General features: G+C 47.8%; 1 protein-coding gene across 2 annotated transcripts in view; it reads left to right on the plus strand.

Moving 5' to 3' along the window:
- Nucleotides 1-15,759, plus strand: part of ZFYVE26 (zinc finger FYVE-type containing 26) — a 1,501,667-nt gene that overhangs the window by 626,344 nt on the left and 859,564 nt on the right. For both annotated transcript variants that reach the window (XM_069638726.1, XM_069638727.1), the window contains exon 19: nt 978-1,083. In XM_069638726.1, the coding sequence (XP_069494827.1) occupies nt 978-1,083 (106 nt within the window). The remainder of the gene's footprint in view (nt 1-977; nt 1,084-15,759) is intronic.

Raw genomic sequence — 15,759 nt, forward strand, 5'->3', positions numbered from 1 at the left:
AATTGTTATTTGGCTACTTGTATTGGTGGATTTCATTGCTACAGCTCACATTTACCCATCTTGAGATACGCCTGGCTGCCCCGTCACACTACCAACTTGTGTAGTATAGGCCTATACCAAAAGGTGGGTTACCTAATACAGGGACAAGTGTTGTGTAGTCTCCCACGGGGTTACTACATCAATTCTTGCCTAACGCACATAACCTTGGAAGATATTTTAGGGTGGTTTTGTGGGCCCCTATGCCCACTTTGGACAAGTGGTACTATGCTATATTTCAGGCTAAAGTTTCTCAATTCTTGCTCAACCTCCTGTGGTTGAGATGCTCTATAGTCTTCCAAAGGGATGGAGCAAAGAGTGGGACAGCAAGTAGGAGTAAGAACAAGCTCGTCATTGTAGTCCATGCTCCCCTTTCCTCCTTACTACCTGCCCGCCCGTTCCCTAAAATTAGTGACTACTAGACATTAAGCTATGAAAAGGATTGATTAAGTAAGCAGTGAAGTGTGAATGAGGGAGGTGCCATTAAGGAACGCGTCCAAGCAAACCTGTGGCAGATGTTTTCCTGGCAAATGGCAAAGTTGCTTTCGAGTGTTCCCTGCTGCTGTACCCTGTATCAGGAATGGATCAAGTAAAGGGGACTAGGAGTGCCCTACTCACTACGGTAAGTGACTTTCTATTTACCTTCAACCCATCCACCTTCATCTTTCAAGTAGTCTACTACTCCAATTAAAGCCAGTCCGTGCTGGAAAGTGGCATTGTTATAAGATCGGGTTCATGTTGAAAGGACTACATAATGACAGTAATGTGCGAATATATACAAGATACGTACTGGAAAACCGTTATCACATGCAAATAACCTTTTTGTTTTCTGGTCACAGTTTACATTTATGCATTTAAAAATGCTAACCAGAATTAGTCACTTGGATTATTGAATAAATCTAGATTTTTTATTTTCCAAACTCTTCTTTCATTACCCCTAGATCAATCTGCGGCAGTGAAAGTGGGAAATCCATTTCTTCTTCTGCATCAGAAACCCTCGCAGTTGCTGTCTCACCTTCTGTTTGAGAGACAGGTTCCCCCAGAAAGGTAAATATGTCTGTTTCTTTGTTTTCCATCAAGACCTTCCCTTCCTGAGAAACTCTATTATAGGAACATTGCCCCACCCCCAGTTGATCATATGCTACCCCTTGCTCATATTAGAATACATTCCTCCACTATCCCTGCAGGCCATTCTGGTACTGCAAGGAGGCTTTGGTCATGTTGGTATACGCTGTTCAGTCCTCTGAACATGGCCTTTCTAATGTGATGCTTAAGTAGCTTTCCAAGAGAATGAGATGGGAGATCTGAACCATGGAATGTATTTTTGTAACCTGCATATCTTGTTATAAATCATATTCTCCCATCTCAAGAATGTTCCTGAACAGCTCCTCACCATTATGTTCCCACCATGTACATGGACAGTGATGTGAATCTGGTGCCCCTTCGCCAAGGGGTTCAGTTGCTGCAGAGGTTATTTTTCTAGTTTTTCTGCTCCTTAGAAGCATTCTGGTAGGAGTAGCTCATCTGATGAGACCCATGTGGCTCAAGAGTGTGTGAGGTGGAGTCAGGGGCCCCCAATGAGTCCACACAATAATAATACACAATAATTGAACTTGGACAGGAAGTTTAAAAATATGTATTCCAGGCCTTTAACTCGCACTGTAAATTTAAACTAGCAGGTGATATTATCGCACAGTACTCAATAATAAATATATACACATTCACTGTAGGTTCATAAATGCATTCAAAGTTACTCATTCAACAAGCAATTAAGTATAACAAATGCAGTAGTGATGGAACCAAGTCACAAATGAATTTCCCTAACTTCAGCAGTTCAATCCCTAAGAAGAATGGGGCCTTGTGCCTAAAGTCACAGTAATGAGTCGGTGGAGGTAAGTTCTAATTTACTTGTGTTGGTGATAGTTCAAAGAAGATAGTCAACAATGTAACTAGGTTAGTAATTGCGTTCTTATCTTTCAGAAAATACTTCCCAGGTTCGACGACCAAAAGGCAGTGGAATGGAAGGGAAGGAAACAAAAGGAGCTGGTTCCCAGTATATATATATACACTCCTAGAAAAGGCAGATACACAAATCGAGCATCAAGTGAAACACATTAAAATGGCATTTCAGTAGCCGTAGTGTAAGGCAGGATTTCACAAATGCAGATATCATCCAACCACACAAGGTCAGAATAATTAAAGACTAAGTGTACTAATCACAAGGACTTCTGACATTCTTAGAGCAGATAGTGACGACAAGTGATACAAATTAACCAGGCATTTCAATGACAAGAATGTTATCAATAAATGCAAGTTAAAATGTAGAGCACCAGCTAAAATTCTAATCTTTGCCCTAAACTTCAGTGACCCAGTGGGAACCCAGGAAATATGTCAATGTGCGGGTAAAATACCTTTAAGTTGCTTCCAGAACAGTTTATGGTAGGTTTTTAAAGTTCATCAGAAGAACCATCACCCTTTTATCACAGATGGGTTAAGAAATACGTCTGAGAAGGTTTATTAGAATTATCCAGGGCCCTAGGACCATCCCCTTTTCTGTCATCTAAAAATCACTGATCCTCCCTAACCCAGGTGTCCCCACTGCCCAGGTTTATATATGCTGTACATTCCACCCTACTGTCTAATTACTTAATAGTAGGAGTGAAGACCTCAAGTTTGAGCGCTTTCTCGATCTAAACTCCCTCAGGGACTTCCTGGATTGCCCCATCTCTATCCAGATGTTAATGGTCTAATAGGGGTATTGGCTTGTGCCTTAACAACCACGGCTTGATTCGATCTTCTTACTGTTGCACACTTGCACTCCTCTCCCTCGCACTTCTTGATGTTCTCCTCTCGCTATTACTTCCTTCCATCCAACTCCACCCCTTTTCACAGCTTCCAATCCTTGCATCATCCTCCTCTGTCCCTCTGATGTCTTTGACTTCTACGCCTCGCCTCCACCCTTTGATGTTACTACTTCCTCCCTGATGCCACAACTCCCTACTTCCCACTACGACTCCCTCCTCCCTACTGTATGCCTCACATGCTTGATAAGGTGCCTTCAACAACCACTACACAACCCTTTCTTCCTACTGGTCTCTTGGTCTGCAACCTTCCACCTCCTGTGATCTCACCCACTTCTTCCTGTTTCTTGTAGGTTCTTTTGATCCCCTCCCTACTTCCTGATTGGGGTCTCTGATGATTTTACTATTCGTGGGTATTCACCTTTGAGCTTTATTAAGTTTCTGCAATGAGAAGAGAATACTCTGCCAGCATTTTGGGTCAGTGACGAATCCAGAGAATTTCCCCCCTCTCCGCAAGGGGCAGCCACCCCCTTTGGGAATAGAGAGGTGAGCCCACTAAGCTTAACACTCCTTAGGGGAGCAACGTGGAGGACCCCCCACCGAATACCGACATACTGAGATGTCAACCGTGAAGTTCCGCTGAAAGCCAGTTGGAGGAGAGGGCAAGCTAAGCCCAATGCAGGACACCAGCAAGAATTAGACGAAGTGGTGCTGATTTGTTCAAACTTCCTAAGTCTCCTGAAATGCACTGGCCAGAGAACAGAGGTGGCTCCAGGGAACTGGGAGAGAGGAGGCGAGGCCAAACCAAGCCCCAAGGAGGGGTAAGAGACCCGAGACCCAAAGGCGGGGAGAAAGACCCCAAGGCAGAGTCATTGTTACAAAAGATTTCTCTTCATGCAACTTTCCCTTCATATTCTTTGGACCCCCAAACGTTTTGTTTTTGAACCTGCCCTGACATTTTACAGGGAAGTGAAGTCTAGCCTTCAGCTTCACTCTCCTGGCCTTTTACTCATTTTGCTTTGGGGAAACTGATCAGTCCTTCAGATTAATCGGTAGTGGAATACTGTGCTTCCCTTTTGTCCTTTTAGCATTTAGGTAATATTTTGACACTGCACACAGCATCTTCTAATGCAGTGCATTGGGGATACTTCTGTATCACCGGAGTCTCTTACACTAGGATTTTTGGTTACTTTTATATTTGCCTAAAGACAAGCTGGTGGCAGCAGATACCTTTTTACCATGTTTGCATTATTTTTTAGTGTGTACATTCTCGTTTACCGCATCTGGCTACTAAACCCAGCTAGTGCCCTAAAATGGCCGTGCCACAAGATTTTTCGCTCTCCTTTGGTCATATTGTTGTTTGACCTTCTTCCTGCCTTCTCAGGTTAGGAAATCTCTTAAATGGTCATGCATTCACCTGGGAAAGCTGCTTCATTCGTGGGCTGCTGCTGGCCTAGTGTGTGTGGACCCATAATGTGGGTTGGACTGTCTGGTACCACTCAACATCTGGGGCACCTGAAAGTCTAGGTGTGGGGCATGTGTGAAACTCACAGTGGTCTCTGATTGGACCACTGCTGGTTATTTGAATGGTGCAGATCCTTTCAATTGGTGGGCTTGGACTTGATTCCAGCCAGGATTTCACATAAGAAGACTCCTCAGATCAGCGTTGGAGCCAAGTATGCTGTCTAAAAGAGCAACCAACGGAAGATCATGGACGATTCCCGAAGAGGCCCAGCATCCCTTTCCTGCGTTTGGCCCGGTGAAGCCCTGTTGTAGTACCTGATCTGCGAAGACCGGGATCGGTGCTTCATCCCTTGGACTGGTGGGATCAACCAGTCTCGATACATTATCATGGATGCAGTCATCCCGAGACTTCTGAAGTGTCCCTGGACTACCCGGTGGACTGGTCAGCTCTACAGTGGGCTACTGCCTTAGAATCATCACCATTCCGTGTTTGTTGCCGGAAAATCAGTGGTCACCAGCGCGTGTCACAAGCCACTTTCCTGCCAAGTTTCAGCTTCCTAGCTTCAAGGGTTCCTCCTCTGGATGGATATTCCTGACCTGTGACTGGAGAGACACCTGCCATCGTCGCTGTGCAGTGACCGTGAGTAGAAGTCACTTCCCTGTGTTCTGTGAGGTGTCCAGAAGAGTCCTGCATAAGTGAATCCTGCATGCCTTCTTCACCAGCGATTGTATTCTGCACCAGCTGACGACCCAAGAAATCCTCAGACTCGCAATCTGTAGACATCCTGCACCAGAACAAACAGTGGGAAAAATGACCTCAAGCGAGTAGGTAATTGCAACAGATTCACCTGCCCCCGTTCTCCTTACAATAAACGTTAGAATAATCTTTGGTTATTCCATTCCATGCTTCTATCTAAAAGATAGGAATATCCTTTTACTGGCCTGTAACGTTGACGACCATCTTCTTGAACATTTCATCACCACAAGAATTCTTCCTACATCAGTCCCCTCTCTTAAGAAGAAGCTTTGTGACCTTTGGGTACAAGGCCCCCATACCTCATAAGGATTAGATATATACAGTTGGAGCATAATTTGTGTTAACTGGTTTCATTCTACTGCATCACTAGTTACCTTCTTCTCATTGTCTAAGTTATTGTATGCATTCCTAAAAACCTAAAGATGACTTTATATATGTTTGATAATTGAGTATTGTACGATATTACTACCTGCTTATTGAATTTCTCAGTGTGTGTTTTGGACCTAATACAATATAGTATGTTTGTATTTATCTATGTAAATTGAATTATTGTATGCTTCAATGTGTGGACTCTTTGTGGACCCCTGACTCCACTCATTTGCTACTAAGACTAAGCCTTGACCACCACGCTTACCTTTATTGGGTTTGGCTAACTTCTCAGAGTTCCCCTGTTCACTATAATTAGGGTGGTCTCCTAAAATCTGCCCACCAAGCCACATTCAAGAAATCCATCTAAACAGTGAAGGACCGGAGACCCCAAGGTGGATTGAGAGACCCAAGGCAGGATAAGAGAAACCAAACCCCAAGACTGGGTGAGACCCGAGACCCCAAGGTGGGGTAAGAGAAACAAAACACCAATGCAGGGCGAGGGACCGGAATCCCAAAGGCAGGGTGAGAGAAACCAAACTCCAAGGCAGGGTGAGAGAAAAGCCAAACTCCAAGGCAGGGTGAGAGAAAAGCCAAACTCCAAGGCAGGGTGAGAGAGAAGCCAAACTCCAAGGCAGGGTGAGAGACCCAAGACCCCAAGGTGAGGTGAGAGAAACCAAACCCCAAAGTGGGGTGAGAGAAAACAGATCCCATGGTGAGGTAAAGACCAAGAAATATCTAGCCGGAGAGAACACCTGAAACCTTCTTGGTAAGGAATACAAGGATAACTGAGTGTAAGACATGGGCCGGACATCCCCAACTGAGAAAGAAGACCAAAGATATTTAGTGGACTGTATTGAACTGCATAGGTGAGAGAAGGGTTGAAGAGATATTCAGCCTACTTGCTTAAACTGTGCACTGGGCGGAGGGGGTGTGATCCCTGTTGGGGAAGACATACTAGGGTGCGGGATAGAAGCTAGCCATCATTCACTTTCTCAGGGTCAAGGCATAAGTGTATCTTTTGTTGAATCCACGTGTTTCGATTATAGTGTTTGGGACAGAAATCTGGTAAGCATAGGATTCTGGAAGAAGGACTTTCTTGTATGGTAAAGGACATCATGACAAGCAGCCTTTATATTTCCTTTTGTAGAGTAAGGCAGAAAACCCTAGACTTGGGGATAGCATAGGTTTTGTGATCCATAATAAAGAAAGTTTAACCACAATGCCACCTTGTCTTTCTCCTGATTCTGACCTACCACAGGTCACATCATACGGTGATGCAATTTGGTATTGCACGTATAGAAGGTGGATCATGGTAGGGGACAGGAATTGGTAACCTCCAATATGCCATTGTCCCCCTCTGGGGTAAGACTGGCACTGGATTTCTCCCTTGTATGACTCCCTCCCAGGCTGGCAAGGGTTTCCAACCCCTCTTAACTTGATCAGGTTATTGGCCTTGCTACACTTCCTAGGAGTGGGACCGACCAGCCAGAGGTGGAAGGAATGACATAGGTCGCTAAATAAGGACAGAAGAACCCGGCAACACAGGTTCTGGTGGCTCAAAGAACAAACAAAGGCATCCCACCAATGGAAGACAGTCCTGTCAAGGTAGACTAAAATGGGTGTAACCCAGTATGGCTCAGATGAACAAATGAGGCTGGGTATTGGGGTCTCAATACATTCACATCAACAGAAAAACATCCAATACTACACTGGGTCATTTAGGTGGTAGAAATGGGAAGCATCTGCAAAACGGCTGTAAAATGGTCCCAGCATGGGAAGCATGAACCAAACCATGGGCGAGGAAAGTCCAGAAAGTATGTCTGCAGCCGAAAACCAGAAACTGAGCTACACACTGGAAAATTAATCTAACAGGCAGTATTATGGCACAACACTCTATGATACAAATATATACAATCACCACAGTTCAAATATGCATTAGAATAGCTTATTTAGAAAAGCAGGTATGTAGATTAAATGCAATAAATGATGGAATCAGGTCACAAGGCTACCCAATGAAAATGTAGCCAACAGACATGTAGTCCGTGAAAATGTTGTGGTGAAAATACCTCTGCAGTGAAAAAGTTGACAAGCAAAACGTAGTCAATAAGTGCACTGAAAAGTACCCAAAAATGTAGTGCTGCTAGGGTAATTGTTAAGGTTAAAGAGGGTTTATTGGGTTTGTGATTACCCAGTTTAGGATTAGGATAGGGGTTGGGGTAAGGATAGGGTTTAGAGTAAAGATGTTTGGGTTTGGTTAGTCATTAGGGTAGATTAAGTGTCAGGGTTAGTGTTATGGTAGCGGGTACTGTAAGGCTAGGGCTAATAAAGTAATGGTTTGGGTAAGTGTAAAAGAAAGGGATATGAAAGTTGGAGAGGCTGGCTATGTAGGCGTAGGGCAGCGGTTTGGATAAATGTAGTGTCTCAGGTAAAGTAAGCATTATGGTAATTGGTAGAGTTGCAGTTAGGGTTTGGCTAAAGGTTAGTATTAGAGCAAGGGTTTGGGTTAGGGCAAGGGCTTTTTAATAATTTGTGACGAGCTGGCAAAGGGGTTGATCATTGTTCATTTTCTATTTTGTTTGTATTGAGTTTGTATTGAGTAACATGCAAATAAAGTGCTTTAGCGTGGTGAAGGGTTAATGTTCTGTAATAGTTTAGGGTAGAAAAATGGTTGTGGGGGGCGCTAGAGGGCCCGACAAAGATGGCCGCAGGCCCGTGAAGCTCTCTGGCACCATATAAATCCGGTCCGATATCCGGAGGTCTCCGCGCTGCAAATTGATATCAGGCTGTGTGTGCTGCTGTCTGCTGGTGCCAGGCCCTTGTAGACTCGTTTTCTGGGCCATTTTGGTAGTGTAATCTCGCTGGGCTGGTGTGCTGGAGCTGCTGCCGAGGGCCGGGCTGGAGAGGTGCGGACTGCGGGATCTTCGAGCTAGCTGACAGCGCTGCCCGGGATAGTAAGAAGACACACATCACCCTCGGACGCCTGTAACTGGCCACCCGTGGCGACGAGGAGCGCAACAGGCGGCTGGGCAGAGCTACCACTGCCCGGGGTGGTGTTCGGCCTGATATCCTGTGGATCGAGGCTGGAGAGGTGTGTGGGCGGTGCGGCCTCGGCGCGGACTTGTCTGGTCGGACGAGCTGACTGGAGAGGCGGCTGTCACCCCGGCGGAGGCGGGTGTGAACTAGGGGACTTGTGCGGGTGCCGCTGTTGGTGTCTGGGGGGCTGGCCTTGCCTCTCCTGGGCGGGCTCGCGGCTCCCAGCGGGCCGTGTACACAGGCTGCTGCGGAAGGGGTGCTGTGGTAGGCGGGTGGGAGCCCGGAGTCCCCGTCTGCCTGGCTTCTGCGTTTAGGTGCCTGGCTGCTGGAGTTTTCGGCCTGGCTGACGGCACCGTCCGGAGCCACAAGAAGACCCGCATCGGCCCTGGGCGCCTGCGGCTGGCCATCTGCAACAACGGGAGGCTCGACGAGCTGCTGGGTAGAACCGCCACTGCTCGTGGCGGCGCTCTGTTTAACATCCGGAGGATCGAGGGCCATGGAGGTGGGGGCATAACCAGCAAGTAGCAAGCCCAAGTTGCCCACTCTCCCAAAGGGGAAGAGGGGTGTGGGAAAGGGGGAAAAAAAAAGAGGAACAAAAAAAAGGGGGGAAAAAAGCCTCTGTTTGGAGGTGTGTGGGGGCAGCGGTGCTGGGCCGCGAGGAGTGCGCCCGGGGGCGGGCCCCCCACCGCAACTGGATGAATATGGGGGTGGGTGTCCTGCATACATGGAAGAGCGCCGAGAAGCAGACTATGGCTTTGCCCTGCGCTGTGCCTCCGGAGTCACTTGGCCCTGCAACAGAGTCCATATGTGTGTAGCTGGTGAGGGGAGGACCCTGAAGAGAAGGCTATTGTGAGGGTACACATTGGAGAGGAGAGATCAGCCGCCCTACGGGGTGTGTGGCGAGGGCAGGCGTTGTGCAAAGGAGGGGGATACTGCGCCTGGTCCAGGGAGGCCCTCGGCTAGGATCAGTGATCCTAGGACGAACCCCTGCCGTGAAGGCCATCAACAAACCTTTGTGGGGACTGCACGCAGGTTGGATTAGCCTCCTGGGTGGCCACCTGGAGCTCCGTGTTGAGTGGGGACTCTATCGGGGGAAAATCCCCAGGGTGTCTGGGATCAAGGACAATTGGCCCCTGGGGTCATAAAGGAGTCTGAGTAAAAGTCTGGTGTGAATCGGGGAGCCGCTTCTCCTCCCCTTTGCGGACATCATTAGCAGCGACAGGTGAGCCCGGACTGGGGGAGAGACCTGACAACCCTGGTCGCTACGCATTGTGGTCTGTTCCGGTGGCCTGTCCGCTCCACGCTTCATTTTCAAATCAAATAAGGGAGGCAAGCAGCAGTCGAAGCTGCATTTTGAAATGGCCACTCCGGCCGCAAACAGTGGAATTGTGGACAACGTGGTGGTGGCTGGTCCAGATCCTGCGGCTGCTTTTCAGGATATTAAAGCTATGTTTTCGCAGCTGCAGTCCGGTATACAATCCTTAGACGGCAAACTTGACACGTTGACCTGTAAGGTGGACCACATGCAGGTCTGGCTGGATAAGCATGGGGAAAGGTTGGACGAAGCGGAAGGGCGCATATCTGGAGTGGAGGATGTGGCATCTTCAGTCTCAGGAGAAATGGCTGCGGTCAGAAAGGCTTTGCGGGAACTCAAGGCGGAACAGGATGACCTCAAGTCGAGATCTTGCAGGAATAACATTAGGATTGTGGGTTTGTCCGAGTCGGTGGGCCATGGGAGTATGGAGTCTCTGGTAGAGGATATCCTGCGAGAATCATTGGGGCCTGAGGGCTTCTCTCCGCTGTGCATCGTGGAAAGGGCGCATAAGATCCCGAGTTGGAGGCAACCTATCCCGGGTGCCTCCTCGCGTCCACTGATTGCTCGGCTGTTGAATTATCGGGACAGAGACACGGCACTCCGAAAGGCTAGAGAGAAAGGAACGCTATCCTATAAGGGTGATGTGATCAAGATTTTCCCGGTCTTTTCGGATAAGGTGCAGGCAGCCAGGAAAACGTTCTTGGATGTAAAGAGGAGGCTGCGGGCCAAGGACATAAAGTATGCTATGCTGTATCCCGCTAAGTTGCGGGTTGTGCCTGGGGGGAAGGCTTTGTTTTTCCAGACCCCGGAGGAAGCTGCCTCCTTTCTCGATATGTTACCAAATTCCCCCGGATCAGGCGGCAATAACGAGTAAGACTGTTTCTCTGAACATGTAATTCTGGCAGCGTGAGATTGTTGATCTTTTGGTGTTTACCATTTTTAGGAGACTACGCTTCCGTACTGGTGCGCGAGAGGGTCGGGCTCATAGTTGCCCCTAGTGCGAAAGCTGTTTGAGTGCATGTTTAGGAAGTCGATGTTGCTGGACGGTTGGGGTATCCAGCAGGGAAGGATGGGAGGGGGTGTTGGGGCTCAGCAGGGGGGTGGGATAGTGTGCGGGGGAAGGTCACCGACAAGTTGGGGGTTGTTGGTAGAGGGAGGAGGGTTGGGGGGGTGGCCTTGGTCATGGTTCACTGTTAAGTTGGGGTTGTTGTTGGTGGGTGGGGTGGGTGGGCTTGGCACACTTGACTTAGGACCCTTCGGGGTCACCCTGTTGTTTAGACTTGGGAGGGCGAACCGAATTGTGGACTGTATAATTTTTGGCCATAGGCATGGCGTCACTTAAATTTTACACGTGGAATGTCCGAGGACTGAAGTGCCCCATGAAACGCTGTAAAATATTGCTGTATATGCAGAGGCATAAGGTCGAAATAGCATTTCTGCAGGAGACACACTTAACGAGGGACAATGAGTCTGCCTTCGGGAAAACATGGGGTTGCCATAGGTATTTCTCGTCCTATTCCACATATGCCCAGGGGGTTTGTATAATGATCCACCAGGGGGTCGGGTTCCATCTGATTAAGGTAATAAAAGATGATGGGGGAAGGGGCCTCATAGTGCAGGGCACCATACAAGGGAAGCTATACACATTAATAAACTATTATGGGCCCAATAATGACATGGTGGAGATTCTTGACTGGATTGATAGGCAGCTTGGAAGTTTATTGACTGGGGAAGTGGTTTGGGCAGGGGATTTTAATACTGTGTTGCACCCTGAATTAGATAGCTGAAGGGGATCACGGGGAGGTGGGAACAGAGGGATGATCCGTTTGCGGGAGATGACATTCATGTGGGAAGTTGCCAACGTGTGGAGAGTGAGGCATCCGGGGGTAAGGCAATACACGTCACTCCGATACTCATGGGTCGGCCTCGAGACTGGATTTTTTTCTCATCTCGCAGTTGTTGATGGGTAGGGTTAGGGGGATTGAGATCCTGGCTCGCACTCTCTTGGATCATGTGCCTGTGCTTCTTGACTTGGGGGTGGTAGAGTGCGTTAGCAGGGAGTTCACATTGAGATTCAAAAGTGATAGTCTCTCAGATTCGGTCTTTAGGGATGGGCTTCAAGCGACGATTAACTCCTTCCTCGAGTTAAATGCGGGCTCGGTGCAATCTCCGGGGACGCTTTGGGAGAGCTTGAAGTGTGTGATCAGGGGTGAGTGTATATCCAGAGAGGCTGGTATTCTAAAATGGATTAGGAAAGAACTAACGGCTAAGGAAGCTATCCTACAAGGGCTACAGGCAGCCAATCCGGCACCCTCAGACCAAACTCGTGCTGAGATCCTTAAGCAGCGACAGGAGTTCCAAATGCTGGCGCTAAGGGAAGTTAAATTTTTGGGACGTGCGACAAATCTGCGGCAATATGGGGAGGGCAATAAACCTGGCCGCACTCTTGCAAAAGCGACAAGGATAGATAACTTTTCGGGTAGGATCCAGGTGATTGTGGATGAGATGGGGAATAATAAATTTAAAGATTCTGAGATAGTCCAGCGGTTCTTCCGGTTCTACATTTGCTTGTACTCGTCAAGTCTGCAAGCACCCCTCAGGGACATCGAGAATTATTTAGATGGGGTTGGATTATATTGGTGCACGGAGGCTCAGAGGGAACTCTTGAATCGCCCATTATCGTTAGAGGAGATATTAAGTGCGATGAAATCTCTGCCATCTGGGAAGTCGCCAGGGCCCGATGGGTTCACGGCAGAATTTTATAAATGTTTTGCGGCCTCTCTGGCACCTCACCTGTTGGAGATGTACCGACACAGTTTGGAAACGGGTATCCTACCGGACTCGTTAAGGGAGGCAATGGTAGTGGCTTTGTGGAAACCCGATAAGCCAGGTAGTGAATGCTCGTCATATCGCCCTATTTCGTGAATTAATATGGACAATAAGATTCTCGCAAAGATTTTGGCTTCGAGGCTGGCGCCTTTTATGCCAGAGATGGTGTTAGCGGATCAGGCGGGTTTATCCCGGGCCGCTCCACCTCATATGGCCTCAGGAGAATGTTCGGTTTAATGGCAGCGGTGCCTCCAAGGGACTCGATAGTGGCGGGCCTGTTGGATGCCACTAAGGCGTTTGACTCTCTTGAATGGCCGTTTGTTTTCTGTCCTTCGTCGAATGGGAATGGGTGGCCACTATATAAACATGGTGAAATTGTTGTATACACATCCGACAGCGAGAGAACGAGTGAATGGTCAACTAACGTCCCCCATCCCTCTAGAGAGAGGGACAAAACAGGGATGTCCCTTGTCGCCCCTACTCTTCGCTTTGGTGATCGAGGCATTGACGGAAAGGGTAAGGGATGAGCATTTGCATAGGGAGATCCAATTGTACAACCACAAATGAATAATTTAATTGTATGCCAATGACATGGCATGGCATTGTTCATTAAGGAACCGGGGATGAATCTCGATCCGGTGATGAAGGAGGTTCAGAGATTTGTGGAGGTGTCTGGGCTGCAGGTGAACACATCCAAATCGGTTTTGTTCCCGTTGACCGAAGCCACGTCCCACTTCCAGGACACATGGGGTTTTCAATGGCATATGTGCTCCACAAATTACCTGGGCATCTCCATTGCGAGGGACCCGCGGGTGGTGTACCATAATAACTATATTAAAACTTTGGATAGGGCCAAGGAAGCTTTGGGCAGATGGAAGAAGCTCCCACTAAATCTATATGGGCGGGTTACCGGGGAAAAATGACGCTTCTTCCAGGGTTCCTTTATGTCTTTCTGAATGCCCCAGTAGTGGTCCCAGGGGAGTACTTTCGTAACTTGAAAGCTGCTATACTTCAATTTCTATGGGCAGATAAACCGGCCAGAGTCTCGTGGGATAAGCTGGTGGCCCCGGTGTCAAAGGGTGGTCTGGCGCTCCCTGAGTTTGAGACGGACTATCGGGTAGCTCAAGCAGGGTTTTTGGTATATTGGCATAGGTCACAACATGATGGGCACCATATAGAGGTCGAAAGAGCGGTAGCCGCGCCTGATTTTCGCAGGTCAGTTATCCTGCTAGCTCCGCGTCAGGTACAGTCTCTGAGGAACCTGGTGGAAGTAACGTGTAAAGCCTGGACTAAGCTGGAAAGGAAAAGGAAAGGAGAGGTTCTGTATTCCCCCCAGCTCCCGGTTATATATACGCCAGGAATACCTCTGACCAGGGAAAAATGTTTTGCAGATATGATGATAAAACTAGGAATCACATGCTTTGGTGATCTGTTCCCTGGGGGGCGGGGGGGGAGGTTTGTGTCCCTGGAGGAATTGAAGAGGAGGGGGTCGCTCTCAGCCTTGGATCTATTTTTATTTTTTAGGCTTAAGGGGAGTCTTCGGCTAGTGTTTAGTACCTTCCCGGATCAGCCGCCTATATCCCCTATTCTGGATAAGACGCTTGAGGGCCTGATGGGCAGGCGTTTAACCACGGGGTTGTTCTCAATGTTTATTCAGACCAGGGGTGAGGGGGCGCCGCCCCTTGGGGAAAATGGGAGAGGTAATTGGGTAGGGAGATTTCGGAGGATGTATGGCAGTACTGCTGCGAAGGGGTCAGGAAGGGAGCCATCAATACTGGGTACAAACTAATTCATTTCAAGTATATCCATCAATTTGATTATACACCTGCTAGGCTAAAGGAGCTTTTTCTGGGTGCTACGGGGAGATGTGTTAGATGTCACTGGGAAATGGCGGATTTCCTCCACGTTGCTTGGGGATGTCCGAATATACGGCAGTTCTGGGAGGGTGTATTCGAAACGATTGGTGGGATCATGGGCTGCAGAGTGGACCCGGACCCGATGATGGGACTGTTGGGCTATATTAAAGAGGTTCCTAGAGAAACTCAGAGACTGGTGACCCTGATCCTTATATTAGCTAAGCGGAGAGTGGCCATGCTGTGGGGGAAGGGGACTGCCCCCAAACTTTCACAATGGAAGGATGATATCATGTATTGCAATGACATGGAGAATGGATGGGGCTCGATGAATAGGCAACGGTGTTGTGATATGAATATGTGGGAGGCGTATACACATTATTTGCTCCAGCAACCTGCAATTGCTACTGTTGAAACCTAGGTGGGCGGTACTGGGTAAGAGACTGAGGGGGTTAGGCCTGGGCTAAGTGCTGGTTGCCATTCCATGGTTGTGCGATCATGGAGGACTGTGACGCCTGATCAGAGATGTTGAGGTATTAAGGACAATAATCACCTACGCAAACTATACCCACAAGATCGGCGGACATGTCAAGTCATGGTGTGTCATGGGCGGGGGGAGTTGGAGGGTTGATTAGTATAATGTGATGGTTGTATGTTGCTCATTTAAGAAAATTAATAAAAATAAAGCAAAAAGAAAAAAAGAATAATGGTTGTAATTAGAGTTTGGGGAAGGTTTAGGATTGGAGTGAGGGTGATTGTGGAGGTTTTGCTAGAGGCTTGGTTCATTGTTAGTGTTATAGCCTTGTACTTTTGTGTATTTAAAAATAGCTTTTTTGGCGTCATTATTGCAGGCAACATTTCACACTTAGGATTGCTTGTATTGAATGACTACATTTAAAAAAAACACTTTTTACTAACTACATTTTCACATGACTACATTTTCCTGGGAACATCTTCACATAGAACCATCACAAGTTAATTCCCCAACTGAAGCAGACCAAACCTTAAGAAGAATGGGGCCTTGTGCCCAAAAGTCACAGGAGCTGCAATGTTCCTCCCCCTGAATGGAGTCTCAGTAGGTACATAGTAATTTACTTGTACTGGTGATAGTTCAAAAAGCTTTTCACCAATTTTAATTAAGGTAAGTAAATGTTTTCTTATTTTTCATGTTACTCTACCCAGGTTCAACGACCAAAAGGTGAGTGGAATGGAATGCAGAAGACAAAGGGACTTATTCCCAATGTTATCAGGGCACAGGGTGACATATTCACTGTTTGCTTAACCCCCTGACTCTGATTTTCC

This window comes from Ambystoma mexicanum, chromosome 14, assembly GCF_040938575.1.
Source record: "Ambystoma mexicanum isolate Mex_15411 chromosome 14, UKY_AmexF1_1, whole genome shotgun sequence".
Taxonomy (NCBI): Eukaryota; Metazoa; Chordata; class Amphibia; order Caudata; family Ambystomatidae; genus Ambystoma; species Ambystoma mexicanum.